Source organism: Neodiprion fabricii, chromosome 2 (assembly GCF_021155785.1).
Source record: "Neodiprion fabricii isolate iyNeoFabr1 chromosome 2, iyNeoFabr1.1, whole genome shotgun sequence".
Lineage (NCBI taxonomy): Eukaryota > Metazoa > Arthropoda > Insecta > Hymenoptera > Diprionidae > Neodiprion > Neodiprion fabricii.
Window position 1 is genome coordinate 15386312 of NC_060240.1, and position 23844 is coordinate 15410155.

Here is a 23844-nt window from a genome sequence, read left to right on the forward strand (position 1 = left end):
ACATAGCATGTCTTTGTCAATAACAAAGGTTGTCTATAAGTTTCGTAGTGGGCGGAAATGTAGTTCAAAGGTTACAAGTAATACTTTACATGGAACTGTGAAATTTCTCATTCATACGTACTATAATGTGGCGGTACGAATGGTGAAAGTTATACAGCCGGTATTACGATACGCTTCAAAATTATGTCCGGCAGCACGGAACTCACATATCATGTCAGGAATCGTGATAAACGATAGACTGAAGTATACTCTTCGAGAAAAAGTCGTCGACTGAGGTTATGGACAACACGCGTGGCAGTTGAAGATCGGCCTCGAGTGAGCAGCAGCGCCACCCGGAGGGTAAGCGAATAGCTTGCCGCGCCGTGAAATTGGAACCGAATTCTCACCACTGTGTGAATATTTGTTCATATATTTTCTGAACCATTGCACCGCCCACTACGAATTTTGCAGACAACCTTTCGCATTGAAGAAGGCACGCTGTGTATAAATTGTAGCCCATTCGATTCCGGTACTTTTCAGTTATATATAATTTGCGTGCATTTTGTATCAAAACTACACTGAAACGGGGTAGAAAAATCCGAAAAAATACTCTCGGGACGTTGACAAGTGAACCTAAGATTTTTATGAAGGCACTTTTTTCATGCGTCATCCAAGTTTGAAGCTATGTAGGCGCGAACAATCATAACATTGTTGAAATCAATTTATTGGATGAGTTGTGAAGAAATCATGTTTCGAAAAAATCTGAAAAAATTCAAAGTTCACAACAACGATCAAAGGTAAGTGAGAAATTGATAGTACCGAAATTGTAGAGCAGAAAAGAAGCAACAAAAAAGTATGCAGTCGAAATTTTCGTATCACAACGGGGAGCCGGGTTATTGCAAAAATCAAAATTTATCCTTTTTTGAAGGTGGCGGGGAAAGCACATGGAAAATATTGGTCGAAAATTTGAAGTCAAGTTCTTCTAAGCCCCCTCTACGTAACATACAAAAATCAGCCTGTTCGGTTCAGTTGCATTTTCAAATGTATGTAATGACTGGAGTAATATTTCACAGACGGTTTTACGGAGCGAGAAGGCGATCGAGAAGTCGAAACTATATGATTTTTTTCAACCTTGGTTGGGAAAAGGCTTGTTTACGGCACCCGGTGAGTTTTACATCTATTCACAATTCCTGTATTTTTTACCTTCGCATAATCGAGGCCAGTTGTCTGTTGTTTTTTTCAGAGAAATTATGGCGTGTACACCGGAAGCTGATCGGGCCGACGTTTAATCTAAAAATTCTGGAATCTTTTGTCGCTGTCTTCGCGGCCCAATCGAACGTGATGGTAAAGAAAATGGAGGCTGAACTAAATGGGGCGGAATTCCCTGTGTTCGATTACGTATCGAAGTGCACTCTGGATATAATTTGCGGTAGGTTTGGAGTTGGAGTGATATCCGATGAACGAAATTTTCATCTCTTCTTACTTTCAGAAACTACTATGGGTGTGAGTATGAGAGCTCAGATTAAAAATGATTGCAGCTACGTGGAAGCGGCAGAAAAGTGAGCAGCAAAATTTGAGGTGATGCCTATTGTTTCCAAAAATTTTGTATCACTGTTACATTATTTTCAGGACATTCGCAATTGTCTACCAACGAATGCTCAAAGTTTGGTTGCACCCGTCAGCAATTTTTAATCGCACTCAGCTTGGAAGGGAACAAAATAAACACATAAATACCATGCACAATTTTACCAACAATGTGAGTGAGCCAGTTATTGATGATGTGTTGAAGAAGTTTGACACAAGTTTCTCAACTTACCGGACTTGAAAATTCGTCTAATTTTGATACACAAATTCACCAGCACCTTTTATGATTTGCTTTAGGTGATTCAAAGAAAGAAGAAATCTTTGCTCAATAAGATTGCTGTCAGTGGGGAAGATAATGAGGGTAAGTTGGCATCGACTTTATTAACAGAATAATTTATTAATGCGTGGAGACTGAAATATGATCGGAAATTTAATTACGACGTAAATGCAGTGTATATATATTATATATATGTATATCGTTCTGTATTACATAAAGTTGCCGCCGCCGCTGCCGTGTCAAGAATCCCGAACTTAACCGAATCTATCCGCAAATACCCGAACCTAACCTACACACTACACATACCATAGAATTATAAAGATAGACTGAGCGCTTCTATAAGAGGCACTGACAATTACATATAAAAGACAGAGATATACCGGGAGCATCTCCCTACAACTCCGTGTTTCAGAAAACGAGTCTATATTGTCACACTCGGTAGAGAGCGTTAGTAGTACAGTTGTGCGGTTTGCGCGATTACCTTTAAGGCCTTTACGGCGTGCAACCCGTGCAACTGCACTACTAGCGCCCTCAGTAAGAACTAAAATCATGTGACATACCAGGTTACTCTTTTTACTTTTTCGCTCGATCTAGTTGCAGGGGGCCACGGTCTTACATACAGGTCTTGCGACTCAATAGAATTCCAATGGTAGAGAGTGGCTCCTCTGTTGAAGAAAAATCCAGATGGAGCTGCGATCGAGGGATGCATCAACATAACCTACAATGTTTGAATAAGCCACGGTCTTAGGATTCCACGCCCATGTGATCGTCATCCTTGTCGCACCGGGCATCCCTCGATCGCAGCGACGTTAGCGGCTTGACACGTTAAGAGGCCCACGTCGAAACTCAGAGTCGCAAGACCTGTATGTAAGACCGTGCAGGGGGCTGACCGGGAGTACTGCTCTCTCTTTTCAATCGGCGTCATGGTGGGAGACAACGGAGCAGTGGAAGTGGAACAGTTATAAATATAGGCGCATAATTTCGCCTCATTCTCCTCTACCGCCTCGATCGCCGCCACAAATATCATCAGAGAGAGCAAGGAGTACTCCCGGCATATTTCTGTCCTTTAAATGTTTGCTTCATGCGGCTCATAAGAACGCTCAGTCTATCTTTATAAGTCTATGACACATACCGAACTTAACCTAACCTATTCCGAACTGACCCGAACTTGCCCGAACCGCTATGGGGGTTGGCGTGCGAAGCCCCCCTAGTATATATATATATATATTAGGGTGTTTCAAAAATAAAAATATTTTTATTTTTCAAACGCGCATCAAAATTTCGGTAGAGCATCTGAAATAGTGCCTATTTTATTTTTTCCATTTCCATTTAAATAACACGTAAGAAAAAAGATCGGCAAGTTAGAGTTGGGAAAATTCTATCTCAATAGTTTTTTTATAGAGCGTAAAATTTTCTATAATAATCTGTATTTAGATAATTTATAAGTCATGCCGTTCACGAGAAAAAAAGTTCACAAAATTTCAGATTCTTTTATATGTTATTTAAATATAAGATGGAAACAACAAATTACGCACCCCTAAATGTCAAAACTAAGAGCTCATATTTGGCTAAGATATTCCCTTTAAAAAAAAATTGGTTTTTGAACACCTTAATATATGATAGACGAGTTGATGTTCGTGACAATGGAGAATGTTATGAAAATTTGGAATCGTTGGTGACGGTCAAGAATAAACAAATCCATATTTAGCATTCAAATTTTCGGTACGATGTTTCGGCAGGTCCCGCCTACCATAATCAGGTTTATAAATCGACATTCCTAGGAAGTGCCTCTCTCCTAGTACACCATGATTAAAATTTTAAGTGTTAAAGAATGTCGATTTGTAAACCTGATGATGGTAGACAGGGCTTGCCAAAACGTCGTATAGAAAATTTGAATGCTAAACATGGATTTGTCTATCCTTGACCTTCATCAACGAATCCAAATGTTTCTAATATATTATATGTAATAATGCGTCCTCGATTTATATCAGGCGATTCACCTTTTCAAAGAAAGGCCTATTTGGATTTCCTGATGGAGTTGACACACGATAAAATGAAATTGTCGGACTCAGAACTCCGTGACGAGGTCGAAACAATGATGCTTGCTGTATGTACAAGTATTTATTTCAGAACTCGATACTAAGCACGTAATGTTGCATAAATATTGCAATAATGTTTAAAGATTCTTAACGCACATGAAATACTTTGCATTTACACAGTAATTGTTTTATTACCATGATTCTACCGTATCGTAATGTATTTGTAATATTTGAAACTTCGTAAAGTTGAAATCCTACAAGGTTTCTGCTAAATTCGATACGTTGCAAAATTGTGTTTCTGCAATTTTTTCCCTCTTCTTCTTCTTTGCAAAAATGTGAAATTTATCTGGATCATTCAAAGTCTTGAAAAGTTATGTTGAAATTCCATTTCAGGGAAATGACACAGTGGCCAACGTGATCAGTACCGTCATGTTAATGCTGGCTTTGCATCCGGATGTACAGGTATTATTTTCAGTCAGTACGAATAGGTTCAAATTCCAGTTTAATTTGATATCATACGATTGTTGTTTTGCGCTGTTGGTATAGTAGATCGTTTTCTTAACGATTTTTATATATGAGGCGGTCTCCACCAACTTAATGCCATTATCGTATTAATTCATTCACTTAAATAGTTCATGGAAAAAAGGAACTCAGATGTATCTTAATTCGCCTTTCTCAGTCAAATGTTATTTCCACTCAGCAAGAATTTCGACTTGCACGATGCCCATTTTTTTATACGTTTCCATTACGTTTACACGATGTTATTTTTTGCAAAATTTTAATTTGGCGAGTTGATGCTGAAAGATGCTAATAAAATTTGTAAACAAATTAATAATAATTTATTAATGTCGAGCGCAACTTTGAAATACGCCACTGCATAGAATGACTCAAGATCTTGAAAATCGACCTGTTACATTTTTTGTACGACTAATGGGTTCGATCATACAGTAGTTTCAATGTTCACACGGGTGACTTTTTTTGAGATTTCTTGCAACTTTCAACCGTGCATATCTTCTCTAAAAAAAGTCGCAAATTCTTTTCACGAAACACGTGTTCTATTATTTTATGTGTAAATTGCGTCTGAATAATTAAAACAAAATCGGAATCATTGATTATAATTTAGTGTCCGGTTTGACGTGGAATGAGCGATATAAGTCTCACGATCAGTCCATGTTTAGGGAACAATATCCAATTTCTAGAATCTTATTGAAAAATTCCTGTAAAGACGTTTTGTATTCGACTCTTTTATTTTTAAAGTATTTATCTGAAGTGTCATCCGCGCTTGGGGATCTATTAGGCTTGCACGTTTTTAGACTCAAATTGATTACTTCAAATGTAATTTTGTTGTCGAGCGAAAGGCCTCTCGCATCGTACATATTCAGTTTACTTAATTCTCTTTTCGGTTATCGTTTTTCAAGGTGATCGTACCACGTTTGGCTGTCAACCGTATTTATTGTTTCTTTTGGTTGTTTTCTGAATAAATTTACAATTTTCAAGAATTCAGCGCCATTGCAGCTCCGCACGGAAAAGTTGGTGATTTTTTTTTCATATTCCAATTGTTTTGGTTCGAAAGTGATTTTATACATTTTTTTAGCTTCTGTAAATACAATGTTTAAGCCTTCAAAATTTAATTTTTTTCATGCCCTGAGTTTTCCAATATTTCTCTTCAACTTTTACATTCTCTATCATATCACGACCTGACTTTACGCGGAGTGACAAGGAACGTTTTTTCATGCTTACTTTAAGGTTATGTAATCCTCTTACCTTTACCGACCGAGTAAACTCACGCTTATTCTTCCTATATTAAGTAAACAAACGAACGGAAAGGTTTCAAATTTACCCGGTACATCGTTCTTTTTACGGCAATAAATAACTTAGCAATAAAGCCGAAAGCATTTTTAAACAGGTCTTACTCCAATCGCGTTCCATATCGATCTCCCCTTTGACTGTTATTTGTTATCGTCGTATTTTGGTAAGTCACGTAAAAGTATGTTTGATTTAACCAGAAATGAAGATGACACTAAGAGCGTGTTGAATTGAGGTTAGGTAACTTACCCTAAATTTAACAGTGCGTCAGATTGAGTTGTTCGAAAGTGCGCATGCGCCAAAGAAGCTCTAGCGCGCAAAATCCAGCATTTGAATTATGCGCATGCGCCAACGTCGTTTTTGTTCCCAAGTGCCTTGCGTAATTTGATTTATACATTTGACTCAATTTTCAAGCGACTGGTGTGGAAGAACAAACATACGCGTATAATCTATTTGCCACCAGAATCACATTTTTTAAGCTTACGACCTCAAGTCATCACAGACACGAAACATTTAATGCACACTGGTGCAGCTGATCTTCGACAACCACGTGCTGCAAACATTTTCCCAACTGCTTTTGACATTTTAATGTTATCGTTTTTACATGACACGCAAAGAAAAAGGCTTATCTCGAACTACGTGAAATTTATGGAAGCAGCGATCCTGACGAACGTAACGTGACACATGATGACTTAGAGCGCATGGAATATTTGGAATTTGTAATCAAAGAGTCGTTGCGTGTTATTCCAATCGCACCGTTGATCGGTCGTACATTGAGTGACGAGTTGGACATAGGTGTGTAATGAAATACATATATATTCGAATATTTATATTGCAAGCAATTTTTATAGTTTATTTAAATTGTATGCTTCAAGGTGAATATACTCTGCCAAAAGGATGTTTGGTTGTTATCGACATCCTGACTATGCATAGAAACGAGGATACCTGGCCGGACCCGCTCAAATTTGATCCGGATCGATTTTTGCCTGAAGAAGTGACTAAGCGTCATGCTTATAGCTACATACCATTCAGTGCGGGACCAAGAAACTGCATCGGTAAATTGATCTACTTGCGTACCGTATATTTAGCAAGTCAACATATGCACGACAGGAAATCAAATTGTATCAAATCACGATCAATGTGTCGATAGTAGACAATATTACAGATACATTGCAGGAACAAAACTTCAAAAACTTCAAATTATTTTAAACATATAGCAACCGAGTAATTTTGCCATACAAAATTCGAAACGTTTCACAAACTGCACAATATAGCAGAAACATTCCAGCAACAAAACTTTGCAAAGTTTTATGTGTTTCATAAAAATTATGGAATATTATGGAAACATTGCAGCAACGCAACTTTGCAAAGTTTGAGCTATTTCAGAATCATTCCATGATATTTACACAAAACTGCATGAGAACAGAAATGTTGTGACAATGTTCTGCAGTATTGTTCATTATGTGAGCAGTATGAGAAGCGACAATTTCGCATAATTATTGCAAAATAGGTGATCGCCACTTCACACGTCAAGACGTCAAAGTGTAGCCAAATCTCCTGCACCGCTAATCCTCTTCTAAATTTCAGGTTTAAGGTTTGCCATGATGGAAATGAAGACAGTCTTGGCGACAATCCTCCGCAGATACATCATTAAGAAAGATATATTTGTACCGCTAGCTGACATCAAGTTGAAAATGGACGGTCTGATGAAACCAGTTGAACCAATTATGTTGCGAATAGAAGAGCGATGGTGAATTTCTATCGTTCTTCTATTTGATCCTTAATTTCCAAAAATCACCAGACTTTGGAAAAATATTTTTCTTTTTTCTTCATGGAAACAAAAAAAACAAATATACATTCGGAACAGTAATTGATAACAACACCGCATATATACGTCATAATAATATCGCGTTTAGCATTAATGTTATAAATACTGTCGTATATTACAATGATATCATTTAAATTCATATATTCTGATACTTAATTCTTCCACATTACGTCAATGACTATTCGTTCTTCATGGTCACGTTTACGGATGTTCTATGATGTAACATTATGAACCAGCAGTATGAAAAACCCACTCAACACTTATAAGGTTTAATGGAAGTAAAAACTTTTTCACGAAGATTTCAATGATAAACGAATGAAGAAAATTCTTGTGCACTTACCGTTTCAAACAGTGACAATTCTGTGTAATCGTAGCCGCATGCAAATTGAGTCTCTGCATTAGCCGCTATAACGATGGTTGACTTCCACTCTGCATATTTATAATATCGTTTTATCGGTTGGAATCCATACGGCAATTGACGCTGTTGTTTGTTATTTTAAATGAATTTATTGTTTTGTTTTCCGCGCTACCTCCACCGGGTCATGACCCTCGCCATTTTCAATTTAATATTTCTCTCAGTATATTGTAGAGCATGACGAAAAACACAACTTGTTAAATCTTGGATTTTCGAATAAATAAGTTTTCTGGCAATGGCTTGATTAGAGAAATCACTGTCATCTGTAATCAATTTTAGTGGAATTCATACAGTAAACTTTTTATTTAAAAGGTAGAGTTTTTGAGACAACAACGACCACATGCGTATATTTAGTTTGGAGGATGTGAGCAGATCAATAGAAAATTAATAGAAAAAGCAAACAAGGTCAGCAGGAGAAGACCAATAAAGAACTTTGCAGTTGGTGTTCAAATTTTTATGAAAAAATTTCGCCGCATTAATGATTTTGTTTAATTTTCTGATTTATTAGATCTTGCCATTATATATGAATTGATTCTCACATATTTTCCAGACTAAATACATGCCCATCTTCACTCTGGTATAAAAATTATCTTTTCATACGAAGCATTGACTGTATAAATTTGATAAGAATTAATAGTGACTAATAGGGATTTTACTAATTGAAAGATTATTGGACGAGTAATTTTTTTGTAAGCCAACTACGATTCTCTAAAACGTCTGTTTTGTAAAGCTTTACGAGATACTGGAAGTAGATTTAACTTAAATAGTGAGCCTAGAATGCCCCATTTGTAATCAAGGATGACCTTGCATCCTACCTTATTGATTATTTAACTGTCACAATTGCTCAATGATCTAGTCTGACTGAGTTTTAAACGTCAAATCATCGAATGTTTGATTCTGTACTCGATATTGGAAGAAAAAAGACGGATGAACTGGATCAGCATCTGGATGAGCTATTATACCTTTTACTACGCGCAAAGGTGAAGAAATGTATTTTTTTTACCTCTTTGTATTTACGCGAAAAACATGAGGATACATTCAAACACGTTGAAATTAAAAGATGAATCAATTAATAGTAAAAGGTTGTAAGTACTGTCGGTTATGCTCTTTATTACGAACTCTATGAAAAATGATCACAGTCATTAATAGCGTAAGATAGGGTGGTCCTTATTTAGGGTGTTGACGATTTTTTCATGTTCACCATCGTCATTAAACAATTCAAAAGCAATCCCTTAATTTTTTCAAAGTTTTATCTCAACTCTAACTCTTGCCTATAAGAGGGTGGATTTCTCCATTTAAAATACATGTGTTTCGGACACATTCTCAGCATATATTTTATCGTAAGAGTAATGATGTTCCAAAAAATCTGTAACTACGAAGTTTTAGTGGGCATTGATGCTATCGTCCGAGAAAAAATTACGATCATCGTACAAGGTAATTTAGACAAATTGCATCTCCTCTAAACGGGAAAAAGTCAGATTTCGAGGGTAAGCAATTCGTCGAGATTGCACAGCGACTTGGGGGGTGTTCCGGAAAAAATTCGTCAACATCCTAAATAAGGACTACTCTCTATACGATACCTGCATGTTGAACTATAAGTCTATTTTCTAGTAACTAGATAGGACCGGTTATTGAACCAAAGAAACTCCAATAGTGCATTGAGACAACGCATGTTGTTCGTTAAAGATATTTATTCAAATTAGGTACACATGCAAATCTGATTTCTCGGAACGCTGTAATGATTTCAAAGCCGGAAACACAGAGGAATTTTAAATGTAGACCGTGATTCTCTTGAGACCTTCTGGAGATTATGATCTCTGGAAAACTAAGAGCGAGATTACTGAATGATGAAATAACATCGATCAGAAATGCTATTAGGAATCAGTATCAACAATTGTTGAGGATCGTTGGAAGTAATGGAAATCTATAATGGATTATGATGATTTGAAATCAATTCAACTCGTCCAGTTTTTAATTCTATATCTATTTGTGCATTGCGAATATTATTACAAAAAACCCGAAATCCTTTGGTAAGTTGTTTTGATTAATATATTAACTGATATAAACTCTAGAGTATGAAAAATAATGTGAATTACTGTGTTGTAACTAAATTTTTAATAAAAACTGAGTCAATCAGAGACTAAGATTTCTTATTCTCAACTTTCCACCTAATTGGATCAGCTGCTCGATTTCCATAAGAATCCCGTTTTCAAGCGAATCTGATTTAATGAAATTACATTGTCCTTCGTCAAAATATAACTTCGGAGAACCGTTGCTGAGAGTGGCGTATTTAGAATCAGGGAATGAAACGAAATTCTTGATCATATTGTTTATATGTAATAATCAAGTTTTGAAATTTGCCCTCTATTACCTAAAATCTTACCTATAGATGCAATTTCTCGGCCCACCGTTGGCCGGCAAGTAACAGAACCATAGGTATGACGTTATTTGCTAGATAAAAACTACCACGAAAAACGGTTTGATTTTTATTTCAAACGTGTTAGGGTCGATTGTTCATAAAAGTGGACTTGACATTTCTTTCGAATTAGGACGTGTATGAAAATCACTGGAAGCATTTTTTTATTTGAGATGTTTCTCACACGTGTAAACTAATTTAATTTCGATTATTTGTGTTGAATGTGTGAAACTAGAAACAACCTCCGATTAATGGAAAATCGTTTCCACTCTTGTTCCGTAGCGGCCTTATTGAGAGAGTGCACCGTGTTATGGAATATTAAGGAGAAACGAGATTTTTCCCTGATCACTTTTGATGTTTTCGCCCTTTTACTTACTTGAAACTTGTATTGAAAGCATCAAATCTGAATTTTTTCAGATTTTCCTAACCAAGCATTTTCTTACCACAGCTAGTCGAAAAATCAGCTTTTGACGATTTCTCATTTTTTCAAGTCAACATAGCTTGAAATTTAGATGACATATGGAAAAAGTTCCTGCACAAAAGTTTCGCATTTTTGTATGAAATTTCTAAAAATAATTTTGTGCGATTTTTCATGCCCCGTTAAAGTACAGTGTTGACGAAAAATCTTTGAAGATCTTCTGTAACAAAACAGTGCTCTAATCGAGTTGGCTGAGATTTTTACATATCATGTCTTTGTCAATAACAAAGATTGTCTATAAGTTTCGTAGTGGGCGGAAAAGTAGTTCAAAGGTTACAAGTAATACTTTACATGGAACTGTGAAATTTCTCATTCATACGTACTATAATGTGGCGGTACGAATGGTGAAAGTTATACAGCCGGTATTACGATACGCTTCAAAATTATGTCCGGCAGCACGGAACTCACATATCATGTCAGGAATCGTGATAAACGATAGACTGAAGTACACTCTTCGAGAAAAAGTCGTCGACTGAGGTTATGGACAACACGCGTGGCGTTGAAGATCGGCCTCGAGTGAGCAGCAGCGCCACCCGCAGGGTAAGCAAATAGCTTGCCGCGCCGTGAAATTTGAACCGAATTCTCACCACTGTGTGAATATTTGTTCATATATTTTCTGAACCATTGCACCGCCCACTACGAATTTTGCAGACAACCTTTCGCATTGAAGAAGGCACGCTGTGTATAAATTGTAGCCCATTCGATTCCGGTACTTTTTAGTTATGTATAATCTGCGTGCATTTTGTATCAAAACTACACTGAAACGGGGTATGAAAAGTCCGATAAAATTCTCTCAAGACGTTAACAAGAGAACCTAAAATTTTTATGAAGCAACTTTTTTCATATGCCATCCCAGTTTTAAGCTACGTAGGCACGAAAAATCAAAATATTGTTGAAATCAATTTATAGGATGAGTTGTCGTGAAGAAATCATGTGTGGAGAAAGTCCGAAAAGATTCAAAGATCATCCTTTTAATATGCACTTTGACTGTGTGAAAGGACAATCAGATTAAAATGGGTCAGAGAAAGCGACCATTCGATTTGATGTGGAATACGTCATATATAAGGGGTATTCCACGCCAACTCAACCAACGTTGGGCCTTCACCATTTTTGGTCTATGTTCAAAAATTTTTATGCGATTGTTTCAAGTCCAAAACATTATCTTGAATTTTTTCAGACTTTTTCTGAGAAAATCTGTTCTACTTATGAATTTCGAAAACGAACTTGTCTTATGCTGTTATTTTAAAATCTAAAAAAATTGTTAAGAATCTTGTGTCAGATATCAAAATTATTAAGCTTAGACCCACAGTGAGCCGGCGATCGTTTTTACTCCTTTTTGAGCTTTATAGAGAAAAAGAATTGGAAAAAAATTATAACGAAGAATCAGTTATTATGGATGGCTGTTCAAATATTTTCATATGTAATACTAGATTTTGGAGAATTTGTTCATACTTTTGAATTGCAGTATGGGAAATGTCGATTTAAAAAAATCATAATAGGAACAAATTTATTTTAAAAAATCTAAAAAAATTCTTAGTACTGTTTTGGAGTTGGAATAATTGTATAACATTTTTTCAAAAAAATCAGAAACAGTGAGGGTTCAACGTTGGTTGAACTGGCTTGGAATGCTCCGTACACTAACCAATAATAGTCTGCTTGCACCGTCCGATGGTATTGTATCACATGAAAGGTATAGTCAAAATCGAATATCGCTGTGAAATTTACATGATGTTTTTATGGATCGCCTCTGGGTATTCAAGAAAGTATACGTTTTACCCAACTCTCTCCATTAATATAGATTGTCGTTCACTTGAGAGGAATAGTTTCGGGCTAATATCGAAAATTCACTGAAATCGAGAAAAGAGTGTGTCACATATATATCATGCAAATACACATGCATCTGAAGGTATTTGTGTTTGCGAGTCACATTATACGTTTGCAAAAAATCGCATAAATTTTCGACTACACGAGGTGAAAATATTCTATGAAAAAAGTAAAAATTAAAACAGTCGTACCCGTTCACTGCGAATGTAATACAATAATTGCAGCTGCGTGAATCAGCAGATTGCTTCTAATAAACGACCTGCAACAGAAGTGATTCGTTGTCAATGAGTCACGGGTTCGTGTGAAGGTTATGCAACGAGAAAGAATATTGCGAAACAGCAAGATGCAGAAAAACAATCGCGTTTTCGTCCAAAAAAAAAATTGTTGCATTAATATTCCAGTAAACGCAAGGTCGTTTGGTGGTTGTCTCTAGGATGACGTTCGTAGATAAAAATCGAGCCAAACCGACAACTTGTAGGCAATGTATAGTCAACGAATGTCCATCTGTATGTTGTCTTTTTTCTTGCCTCTAGGATTGTTCAGAGATGACTTTTCGAAACAGCTGATAGTCAATGTTTAGACGTCTTGTTGTGATTGAAAAAGACACCTTGGAGTAACCTAAATGTTTTTTACGCGGGTAACTGGACGTTGTTCTTAAATTTTGAGGTGTTAAACGCGTGTGTATATTTATATTATATGTCAACATATGTGTTTATCTTTATTACATAGCAAAATGTATAATATATGTTTAGTAAGATGTAGAACATTTTATTCGAATGCGTTTTTATAATAATGACAGACGATATTTCTTAGCTGTGATTACAAAATTTCCAAGTATTTATATTTATACAAAACAACTTCGAGCTGAACGATACAATCAAATCATATTTTGTTCTCTTGTGATCAATAATATAAGAAAACCGATATTTCTTATCTGATTATAAAAACATTAAGTTTTTCACACCGTTTACCATAACTGGGAGCCTATTACACAATAAAATCATAAATATTAATTTGAAGTTTATAATGAACGGAACAATACTATGTTTAAATATAAAATTCAATAGTTTTTCATACTTAATCATAATCTAAAGCTTTTGTACCTTCAAACATTTAAAATATACATCTTTCTAATGATAATCTGTATGCTGTAGCAATACTGAAGACTTATAACATATGAGCACATTTGTCGTCTGTTTTAAAACTTAACATGAGTTTCAGTGTATGTACGTTTACAGCCTCATATTAAATATTACTTACCTTAATTCTGACTAATTCTCGGTGTTCTTTTTTTACCTCTGTCTTATTTCTATTTGATATTTTCTTTCCTCAGTACGGATGCGGTCTCCAGGGCGTCGAAGCCAATCTTTATATCGCTTCTGAGCTTGGAAAATGCTGATTGGAAATCTTTTTCTCTCGACTTTTTCACAGAGTCTTGCTATAAGATGGCAGCAACCTGTCTCTTTTGCTATATATCTGACAGTTTATGCAAAAATCTTCTGCGACTCGTTACATTGTTAATTATGATCACGATATTACATTATTACATTCTATACTGGAGACAACATTGAAACGTATGTCTTGGATATTTATTTTCAATAAAAAATATATTCATATATAATGATTATTTTACCGAAATAAGTGATATTTATGTTTAATTTTTTAGCGCGTGTTGCTGACAGTCCGACATGCGTACCATGGACAACTACCGTTAACATTGCGTCAACATGTGTTGTAAACAAGAAAAGAAAACTATCAGTTGTCTTGATCGGCTGACTTCTAGACAACTTGTACAAGATAATTTCTAGGGTTAGCTAAGTCATCTGCAGGTCGACTTCTAGTCGTGTCGGTGAGTTATCTGAAAACAGACATCTTAAAGGCAACTTCCAGACCTTGGTGTTTATTGGATATACTGGACCACGGTCTTACATACAGGTCTGGTAACTCCGGCAGTTTTGAGTGATAGGGGGTGTCACCGTAAGAGAGGCACACGGTCTTGTTTCCTATCTATCCGCTAGGGGCGCCATTGGCCCGGGGTATGATAGATATAGATATATACCGATAAGATAACATGTTCATCGAAGTTTTTGACAGTTCATAACTCAGTGTAAAGTGTGTAAACGGTGGATCATCTACACAAGATCTCAAACTGTCTCAAAAGTTGTGAGCCCTCGCTTGGTGTTTATGGATTTTATTGACTTAAACATTTGAGGATTCCGTTGAAATAAAACAATCATCACGCCCGCCATGGAATGCTAGTAAACATCTCAATCATTTTTATTCGCATCTTTCTTCATTTTTGAGTGTTATTCAGGATTGTTGATTCCGAAAAATCATCTGTTCGGATCTGATTTATGATTGACTCACCCCGAGGGGGCAGCGCCGCAGACGGCGAAGACGAGAACCACGGTTTTGTCTCATTATCTGAGTCATTCCCCACCCTACTAGTTTCCGGACCTGTATGTAAGACCGTGCACTTGGCAGACACGCAGTTATGCGAAGCCTCTCGTCTGATCATGAACACGGATGATAAGTGAGTGGAAATTTGCAGCGAAGCATGTGCAATATGCGAACATCGCGAAATCGCGCGAAAATCATTCGACGAATTTATGCACTCAGTGCAATCGGCTAAATAAGTAATTAGATATTTTGAAACCTGGGGCAAACTCGAACATTTTTGTTTCACGAAAACCTAACTTGATCGGAATTTAAATAGAGTATAAAATATTTTCTCTACGTAGTTTCATCAGTTTTCATGCAAGTCGATAAATCAGTTACCGTAAAAATAAAAGTAAGAATAATAGTTGAAGAAATACACGTAACGATCCATATTTATTTCAAAGTTAACAAAAGTCTGGTGACTTTTATTCGACATTTTTTTTATTATTCGAGGCTAAAGCTTTTTCTTGATCGCATTCGGAAATGTGGGATGAAAATGAATCTTGCTTCGAATTATGTTATTCGTCGTGTTTGCGTGTTGCGTTACAAGTGAATTGCAGTGCGTGTAAGAATGCAGAAATAATTAGTAGAAAACTAGTACCGCATTAATACTAATGAGACGTGAACCTGATGTTTAACTCACGGGATCTCCAGCACGACAAATCAATCAGAGGGTAGACAAAAATAGAGATATGATGAAAAATATTGTTTCCCACAATTGCCTGTATGATTATTGCACAATTACGTAGAAAATAATTGCATAATTACGTGTGTCGAAGGTTGACTGATAATAATTATCCAACCGCGGCAATTAGTCATTGCGTGTATAGATCACTGATATAGATCGGTCTGATTTTCAATTGTACTGAATCGAGTGCCTGTGATTTCCGATTTGAAGTTTCTCGTTCTTGAGGAAATTTGCCAGTTATAATAAGAGGATGATTTCCTTGAATATTTATTACCTTTTTTACGGTTTATTCTTACACACTTTTATTAAAATTAGGTTTCCATGTCGAGAAAAATGATAAGACCCCGAGTCTTCGTTATTTGATATAAAAAAGTAATAGCTACGTTTATAAATCATTCATTCGCACAGTTGAGTGATGGTTAATGATTTCCAGACCCAAAGACTCGACCCAAACAATGGCTGATTTAACTGTTGGCTGTTTCATCGCTGAAGCTCTGTTTATCACTGGATTAATTTGCATATTGACGTACCATCTGAGGCGACTTAAGCTGTACATAAAAGCTTCAAAATTTCGTGGTCCTCCGACGATTCCAATCGTTGGAAATGCGCATCATTTTATCGGAAATAACGGAGGTGGGATGAGCTAAGATCGGATTACAATATGAAAGGCAACAATCCTCAAGTTTTCCTCTATCTCACACTCTGATATTTATTTATTTTTCTCCATATGGGAAAGCAGAAATAGTGCACAAGTTGATGGATCTCTCAGATTCGTATCCTTCGCCCTATCGAATTTGGCTCGGACCAGAATTGCTGATTATGGTCTCTCATCCCGAAGATGTCAAAGTAATCATCTACCGACTAATAAGTATCTCTATCCACACAGCGCACAATATTGCAGAAGCATTGCAACGACGTAATTTTTCAAAATTTGTAATATTTTACATTTATTGTTTATTATAACAACCTAACTTTTCAAGACCTGCTCAAGATACATTGTAGCTTGTACGGTATTATAACTTTGCAAGGTTTGAAGTATTCTAGAAACACATTTTGATGTCGACTCTTTTTGACATACCTAATTGTAATTCGAGTAGCACTATAGTATGAACTAAATGTCGTAAAATAAAAACACTGCAGTCGCAATTGCAACGTACAAATACTGTAACATCATTTCTGCGGTAATGGGAGCTGTGCTGCTAAGAAAATTTGATCATTAAGAAGTACCTCGTCTTACAGAAAATAGTTGGCAGTGACAAAACCATCGAGAAATCGCCACTGTATCGATTCTTTCGGCCGTGGCTAGGAAACGGTTTGTTCACAGCTCCCAGTAAGTCTTTGCACTTGGCATTTAAGGTGTATAAATATTTTCAAACTCACTATTCCAAAACTGAAGCCGCCTTGCGGTCGTAGAAAATCATGACTTCTCTGTTTCAGCGGCAATATGGCGCATTCATCGGAAACTCATCGGGCCAACGTTTAATTTGAAAATTCTCGAATCATTTGTAAGCGTTTTTGCGGCCCAATCAAGTATAATGGTAAAAAAAATGGAGACCGAATTAAATGGAGGTGAATTCGTCATTTTCAAATACGTATCGCTGTGTGCAATGGACATAATTTGCGGTACAGAGAAATGTTTCTACTTGTGAGCTTCGACTTTATCAGTGCGGTTGATAAATTCATACTAATCATAATTTTCTTTCAGAAACTGCTATGGGCGTAAGCATGGGAGCCCAGAGTAACAACAGCGGTGATTACATAGAAACAGTTGAAAAGTTGGTAGATAAAAAAATTGAGGTTTTTTTTTTCAACAAAAATGTCCACACCATTTATAAATCGTTTTTCAATGTGTTACTATTTTCTTAAACGTACTGGATATCGTGAATGCAAATATTTTATTTGACTAACGAAATTTAGACAGATGAGTGCAAGAATTGTTACAGAAAATTCCCGAGTGTAAATAAGTTCTTATTTCAGGTGAAAAAAATGATTCAACTCAGATTCTCAACTGACATATTTTCGCCATTGATGTAATATTTGTACACGACTTTTTTTGTTTTATACAATATGCGCATATTTCAATATCGTATTGATTTTCAGAACGTTCGCAATTATCTATCAACGAGTTTTCAAAGTGTGGCTGCAGTATGATGCGATCTTCTACCGTACTCGACTTGGTAGAGAACAAAAAAAATGTTTAAACGTCTTACATGATTTTACTAATAACGTGAGTAAAAAAAGTTGAGGAAAACATCATTCGATCGCAGTTACTGGTGATAAAACAGATGAATGCTATTGTAAAATAATTCCGCATAGAATTGAAATCCCGTGTGACATATTTTCGGCATTTACTTTAGGTGATCCGTAGGAAGAAAGAAGCTTTGCTGAGAAAACGTGATAATCGGGATGGTACAACTGATCATAAATATGACGAGGGTGAGTGAGTGAGATACTTAGTTGAAATTCAGAGTTAGTTGATAAATTAATTATTCACATATCGCTGCGCGAAAAATCTGCGATGCTCGATTTTAGTGCTTATTAAAAAATCGTAGAATACCGTCAAGCACTTCAAGATCGCGTAACATGCCTAGAATGTCTCAAACTTTTCAAAAAAAGTTACCCGTACTGCTTTGCAAAGGTACACGGAGGGAAATGATTATTCGAGTCAAGTGATATTCGTTTGAATCAACTAAATGCTATAGTCCAATATGGCAAACACAATATATACTTAAGTCAACGAAATGCTTTTGTCGGACGAAATACTTGTGAAAACTCAATATAAAACTGAATCAAGCCTTTGAATGATCCATGCTGACTATGAATTTATTCAAAATAACACGGAGCGAGTTCCTTGCGACAGTTTAAATTTTGTAACAAGAAAATGAGTGAGTGAAATGACTAAAAAATTGATTGAACGTACTTGGGTCATTTTATTTTGGAAATATGAAATTTTTGCATCAAAAGAAACCGAGCTTGTTTCAATTCATGTTTTGTTAGGTCAAGCGTTCAATGGTTGATTCGGGTAATAAAATTTATTGCTACAAAAATCTTTTGCATTGACTGAATATTAGAGTTATTTAAACGAACAAGATTTATTCTTCGAACGATATCATTTATAATTCTGTTGTCGCCAAATTTTGTGGGAATTACCCGTTATTCAAAGAATACAACCCGAAAACTTATTGTTGTATATGTATAAGTATATACGCAACATGTGTCAATAGTTTTGTTTATTGACCGTCAATTTCAATTCCGATTATTCACCACTTAGTGTTGTGCTTTCTTCGTTTATAATAGGTCTGATGACAAATTTGATTCACGTTATCCGAGTCTGACTTCTTAGCAGAATACCCGATTTTATAAATATATCTGAAGCTATTTCCGCAGCGAGAGAGTTCACCGCCTAGTGGCCGTTTATAGTACTAGTATACCGATTTTTAGGATGACTATCTCTACTTGTTTCAAAGCATGTGATATTTATTTTAGTAAACAAATTAGTGCAACTGATTCATCCAGTTACGCCGAACAAGCTCCGGTTAGATCAACAAATTATGGCATTCAATCGATGTAAATTTTTTGTTGGCTAAATTCATGTACTTATTTAATTTAAAGTTCCTAATTGTTTCTGTTAACGGACATGTGACTTGGAGGAACAATAGGTACATAAACTTGAAATGAGATGATATTTAGTTGACTCAATCGCAACAAGAAAGGCTTTTGTTGAATCAAGGAATTTGCTTGACTTAATCATTTGGCCAAACTAACTAAATCAAAATTGTTGTATCGAAGTTATCGTATGCGGAACAAATAAGGGAGCCTAGATTCAAGTGATTGGACTCCAGCAAAATCTATTTTCTTAATTCAAGAATTCCTGCGCGATTCAATATTATTATTAATTTTAGTTACATCTGCAAGGGGTGATCGTCAAAAATATTTTTCATGCAGGATTTAGAATTCGTCGAAATGTAGCTTCTTTGAAATATTGCAATAAGAGAATAACATTTCTTCGATAGTTGACGGAATGTAATACTATTCGCATCAATATACAATAAATATTGATTCCCTAGACGATTCACTGCCACCCCGAAGAAAAGCTTATTTGGATCTGCTAATGGAGTTGACTGATAACCAGATGAAATTCACCGATCAAGAATTACGTGAAGAAGTAGACACGATGATTGTTGCGGTAGGTAAAAATATGCAAACTCGGGAGAACGGAGTTTGAGTTATTGAACGATTTCGTTGACTTCGATTCTGCTAGGTCATGTTCATATTTTAAAGAGGAAAATAAAAGAAGAAAACAGAAAAGGGATCGCATGATCAAAAAGTAAAAGATTGTCTTTGGGTTGAGTTTTTCTCAACGGAGTTGAAAATTTTCGAAAAACATAACTTGTCATTTCGGTGATTTTTCAGGGACACGACACAACGTCGAATATGATCTGTTCGGTCTTGTTGATGCTGGCTTCTCATCCGGATGTGCAGGTGTGTCATGCTACTCTGTTAATTTTCAATTAAACGATGAACAAAAGTCGACACACTCTGACTATTGATACATATGATCCGTATTAAGGAAAAAGCTTACCGCGAACTCGAGGAAATATACGGAAGTAGCAAAGTCGAAGAGCGCTGCGTGACCCACGAGGATTTGTCACGTATGGGATACTTGGAGCGTGTGATAAAGGAAACGATGCGCGTATTTCCAATTGCCGCTACGGTGTCCCGAGCAGTTACGGAAGATTTTGATGTCGGTAGGAAAATTTTGTTAACAGTAGTTTTCGTAACTGGGGCCTGACGATTTACATTCGCGTGCTCGGCGTGATCGCACGAGGGTGTAAATCGTTTGGCTCGTCATGCTAACAATATTTTTAGACCTACGTAAGCGCAAATGGTACATTATGTAACAAGGGAATAAAGTTGGAGATTATTCCCGCGGGCGGGTTTACTTCCCGAGCGAAGCCAGGGCATTAATCACCCAATGGACTTCATTTCCGACTCAATTCTGACCACATTATTGACCTGATAATAGGGACTCGATATATCTTTCGCAATATTGGGTGTAAAATTGAGAACGTAGGACTAATAATGGAAAAATAGATTCTCAAAAATTTATACAATTAGTATCGACAAGAACTGTCTGGAGGAAGCGGGTCCAAGGTTGCCGGGCCCTGTTGGGCTTGTAGGGGGCAAAGCTCACCGAGGTCTTAAAACAAAAACGCATCTATCTGATATGTTATTAAATAAAGAGAACGTGTCATTGAATATTGCAAAATCATGTAATATCAAAATCTATTCTCATGGGTCATTCATTCTTTGATAAAATTTCAAGGAATGTAATAAATTTCAACTTTATTCATCGAAATGTTACGATTTTGTAGAATACTTCCATAATTTTTTATTAAAAATCATTATAATCCTTTTATTCCAGACACAACCATAAAGTTAACTTTTTTGATCCCAAAAGCGAGACGAAAGTGTCATATTTTTTTCCTAAAACGCATTCGCGGAATATATGAGACCAATTTAAAGGTCCTAGTTTTCAAATAAACATTGCGGCCAGAGTTAAGACAGAAATAAAGTCCTATATGTAACACAGGAGTAAAGGTCGACTTTATTCCCTTGTTACATAATATACTATTATTCATGCGTAAATGTGATCATTTTATCAGTTTGAAAGCTAGAATATCATTGAAAGTTTATAAAAATATATATCGCCGGTTTTGCCAACTTTTTGAGTTTCAATCCTGCCCCCCCTTCCAAACTGTCAGCGATTAATACAAAAAGAAATAGAGAAAACTGCAAGAATTATTTGCGGGAAATATGGCCGGATATTTGATGAACTCGGGAATAAATAGGATTTTACGGTCCGTTTTGCGGGTGTCAAATCTCGTTTTACGCTTACGTAGGACAAAAAAATTTTTGCAACGCTCATCTCCGATTCGTTCGTTAATGTATATGAAATCGATTTTTAAGGTGAATACACATTACCGAAAGGAAGCATAGTCGGTATAGACATTATAAAAATGCATAGGAGCGAAGAATTCTGGCCCGACCCGTTCGTGTTTGATCCGGACCGATTTTTGCCTCAAGAAATCGCCAAACGACATTCTTGCGTTTATCTTCCGTTCAGTGGAGGGCCACGAAATTGCATAGGTGAGTAGAATTCACTTGGAAATTGTATACATTGATATTAAAATGGTAAAATTCAAACTGATTACAAGCGTTTGATTCACGTAGAAGGCCTGTGAAACCTGTGAAATTTGATACCTAGCACGAATGAAATTTTATGCAATTATTTTGAATGCTTGAACTTTATTGAGATCTTGAGAAATATATTAAAATTTCGTCGAATCTTTCAATATTGTCTGAAATTGCACGAAACCTATTAACATATATGAAATCTTTAAAATCGTGGAATGTTAAAAACTGATGTATACATAAATCGATGAGTTGTGTGTCCCTCGGCTTAAAGCCATCGCGATTAGCTGCAGCTGGAATTGATTGTTCGCAAATTTCAGGTTCGAGATTCGCTATGATGGAAATGAAGACTGTTTTAGCAACGATTCTTCGCAGATATATCATCAAGAAAGATAAAATCACACCAATAGCCGATATCAAGTTGAAATCGGATGTGATACTGAAGGCGGCTGATCCAATCAAACTACGAATCAAGGAGAGAACGTGATTAGGTCAATTTTGATCCTTGCGTGGAATTCAACGACGGACTTGACCGAGAGAAAGAAAATTCATGGAGCGCAAACCGCGACAGAGTGAAATTAGACATTTCCTACGATAAGAGTCGTGAGGTTTACAAGATTGTCACTGAGTTTTGCTGACGACAGTGGCTTTCGATTTGTAGCACTTATGAACGAAGCAATTTTTACAAGAATTTATTACAAATTATTGCTTATGCCGTTTGATGATGTAATCTGTTAGTTATTTGGGTGATTTGCGTGCTGTGCGAACTCGCTTGAAATAACGAAGAGTTAAAAAATTAACAAGTATTTCACGTTGCAAAAATTCGATTACCAGTGAAAGAATAATTGACAGGTTGATAATACGTTCGAAATATATTATATTTGTATATTCTCTTTTAAATATCTGTTGATGATTAGGCTTAGATTTCGGTGTTCGTTTTTCAATATTTATTCGATCGATTCGTTTCAGCAAGCCATTAGCAGTGTATAAATATAAAATATTAAAAATGTAGTATATGAATTGAGAAAATATTTTTTGGTGAGAAACTAATATAAGGAGTGAACAATATTTACTCGTACAAGTCTTGATTTTAGATACATTATGCCGTTTATCGATGTTAATATAGGTAATATAACTAACAAGGAAGCGCGAAGAAGTGATGCTTGAAAAATTCGATTCTCAAAGCTTACGCAGCGTGCGTAAAATGCCCCATTTTCGAATAGCGCGGTGAATTAAAGTTGGCGCATGCGCTCTATTTTGAATAAATCCATTTCAAGCTTCCATCGTTAAAGGACGACGTATATCGATCAACATGAAGCCCGGTATGGAGATGCGGGAAGATTTCATATTTTGTTTCTAATATGCAAACCATCCTGTAAAAAAAGTTTAATGAACAAGAAATTATTACAATAAAAAGGCTTTTTATTCCGTTTCTGATTATGAAACTAGAAGACCAATTAACTAAACTTCGAGTAGAATTCCACACACATTCGCAGATGTGTGTACCATGAAATTATGCACTTTAGGTATGTATTTCATAACGTCGTAACCGTAATGTGACAGTGACAAGCAGGAAGACGAAATTCATGTCGCGAATGGAGAAGAATTGAAATACGCGTTGAATTCTATGGGAAAATTCGCCCTTCTCTTCAAAGCTGGCACGGTTCTGGATTCGTATCCCCACTTCTTTCGTCCTCGATCGCTAAGTCGAGAGGCAAAGGATCTGAAACCAGTTGGACAGAGTCTTGCGCTGTGCGAAGCCCTTCGCGTCTTCATCAGGGACTAAAGTTACATTATAGACGTCTTAAAGTAAGTGTACCAGTTATTGACACGCTTAGACCCAGTTATTGACCCTTTTATTTTCCAACATTATAAA

At 36.1% G+C, this 23844-nt stretch overlaps 1 protein-coding gene across 1 annotated transcript in view; it reads left to right on the forward strand.

Moving 5' to 3' along the window:
• Positions 1 to 23844, forward strand: part of LOC124174573 — a 36389-nt gene that overhangs the window by 2120 nt on the left and 10425 nt on the right. The window contains exons 3-25 of the mRNA XM_046553780.1: positions 1053 to 1408; positions 1469 to 1538; positions 1609 to 1735; positions 1861 to 1924; positions 3832 to 3947; positions 4273 to 4341; positions 6303 to 6480; positions 6561 to 6740; positions 7273 to 7436; positions 15004 to 15179; positions 16207 to 16406; positions 16513 to 16619; positions 17013 to 17103; positions 17211 to 17396; positions 17479 to 17548; positions 17874 to 18000; positions 18131 to 18209; positions 19841 to 19959; positions 20187 to 20255; positions 20344 to 20521; positions 21744 to 21923; positions 22289 to 22454; positions 23532 to 23720. Coding sequence (XP_046409736.1) covers positions 1053 to 1408; positions 1469 to 1538; positions 1609 to 1735; positions 1861 to 1924; positions 3832 to 3947; positions 4273 to 4341; positions 6303 to 6480; positions 6561 to 6740; positions 7273 to 7436; positions 15004 to 15179; positions 16207 to 16406; positions 16513 to 16619; positions 17013 to 17103; positions 17211 to 17396; positions 17479 to 17548; positions 17874 to 18000; positions 18131 to 18209; positions 19841 to 19959; positions 20187 to 20255; positions 20344 to 20521; positions 21744 to 21923; positions 22289 to 22454; positions 23532 to 23720 — 3261 coding nt within the window. The remainder of the gene's footprint in view (positions 1 to 1052; positions 1409 to 1468; positions 1539 to 1608; positions 1736 to 1860; positions 1925 to 3831; positions 3948 to 4272; positions 4342 to 6302; positions 6481 to 6560; positions 6741 to 7272; positions 7437 to 15003; positions 15180 to 16206; positions 16407 to 16512; positions 16620 to 17012; positions 17104 to 17210; positions 17397 to 17478; positions 17549 to 17873; positions 18001 to 18130; positions 18210 to 19840; positions 19960 to 20186; positions 20256 to 20343; positions 20522 to 21743; positions 21924 to 22288; positions 22455 to 23531; positions 23721 to 23844) is intronic.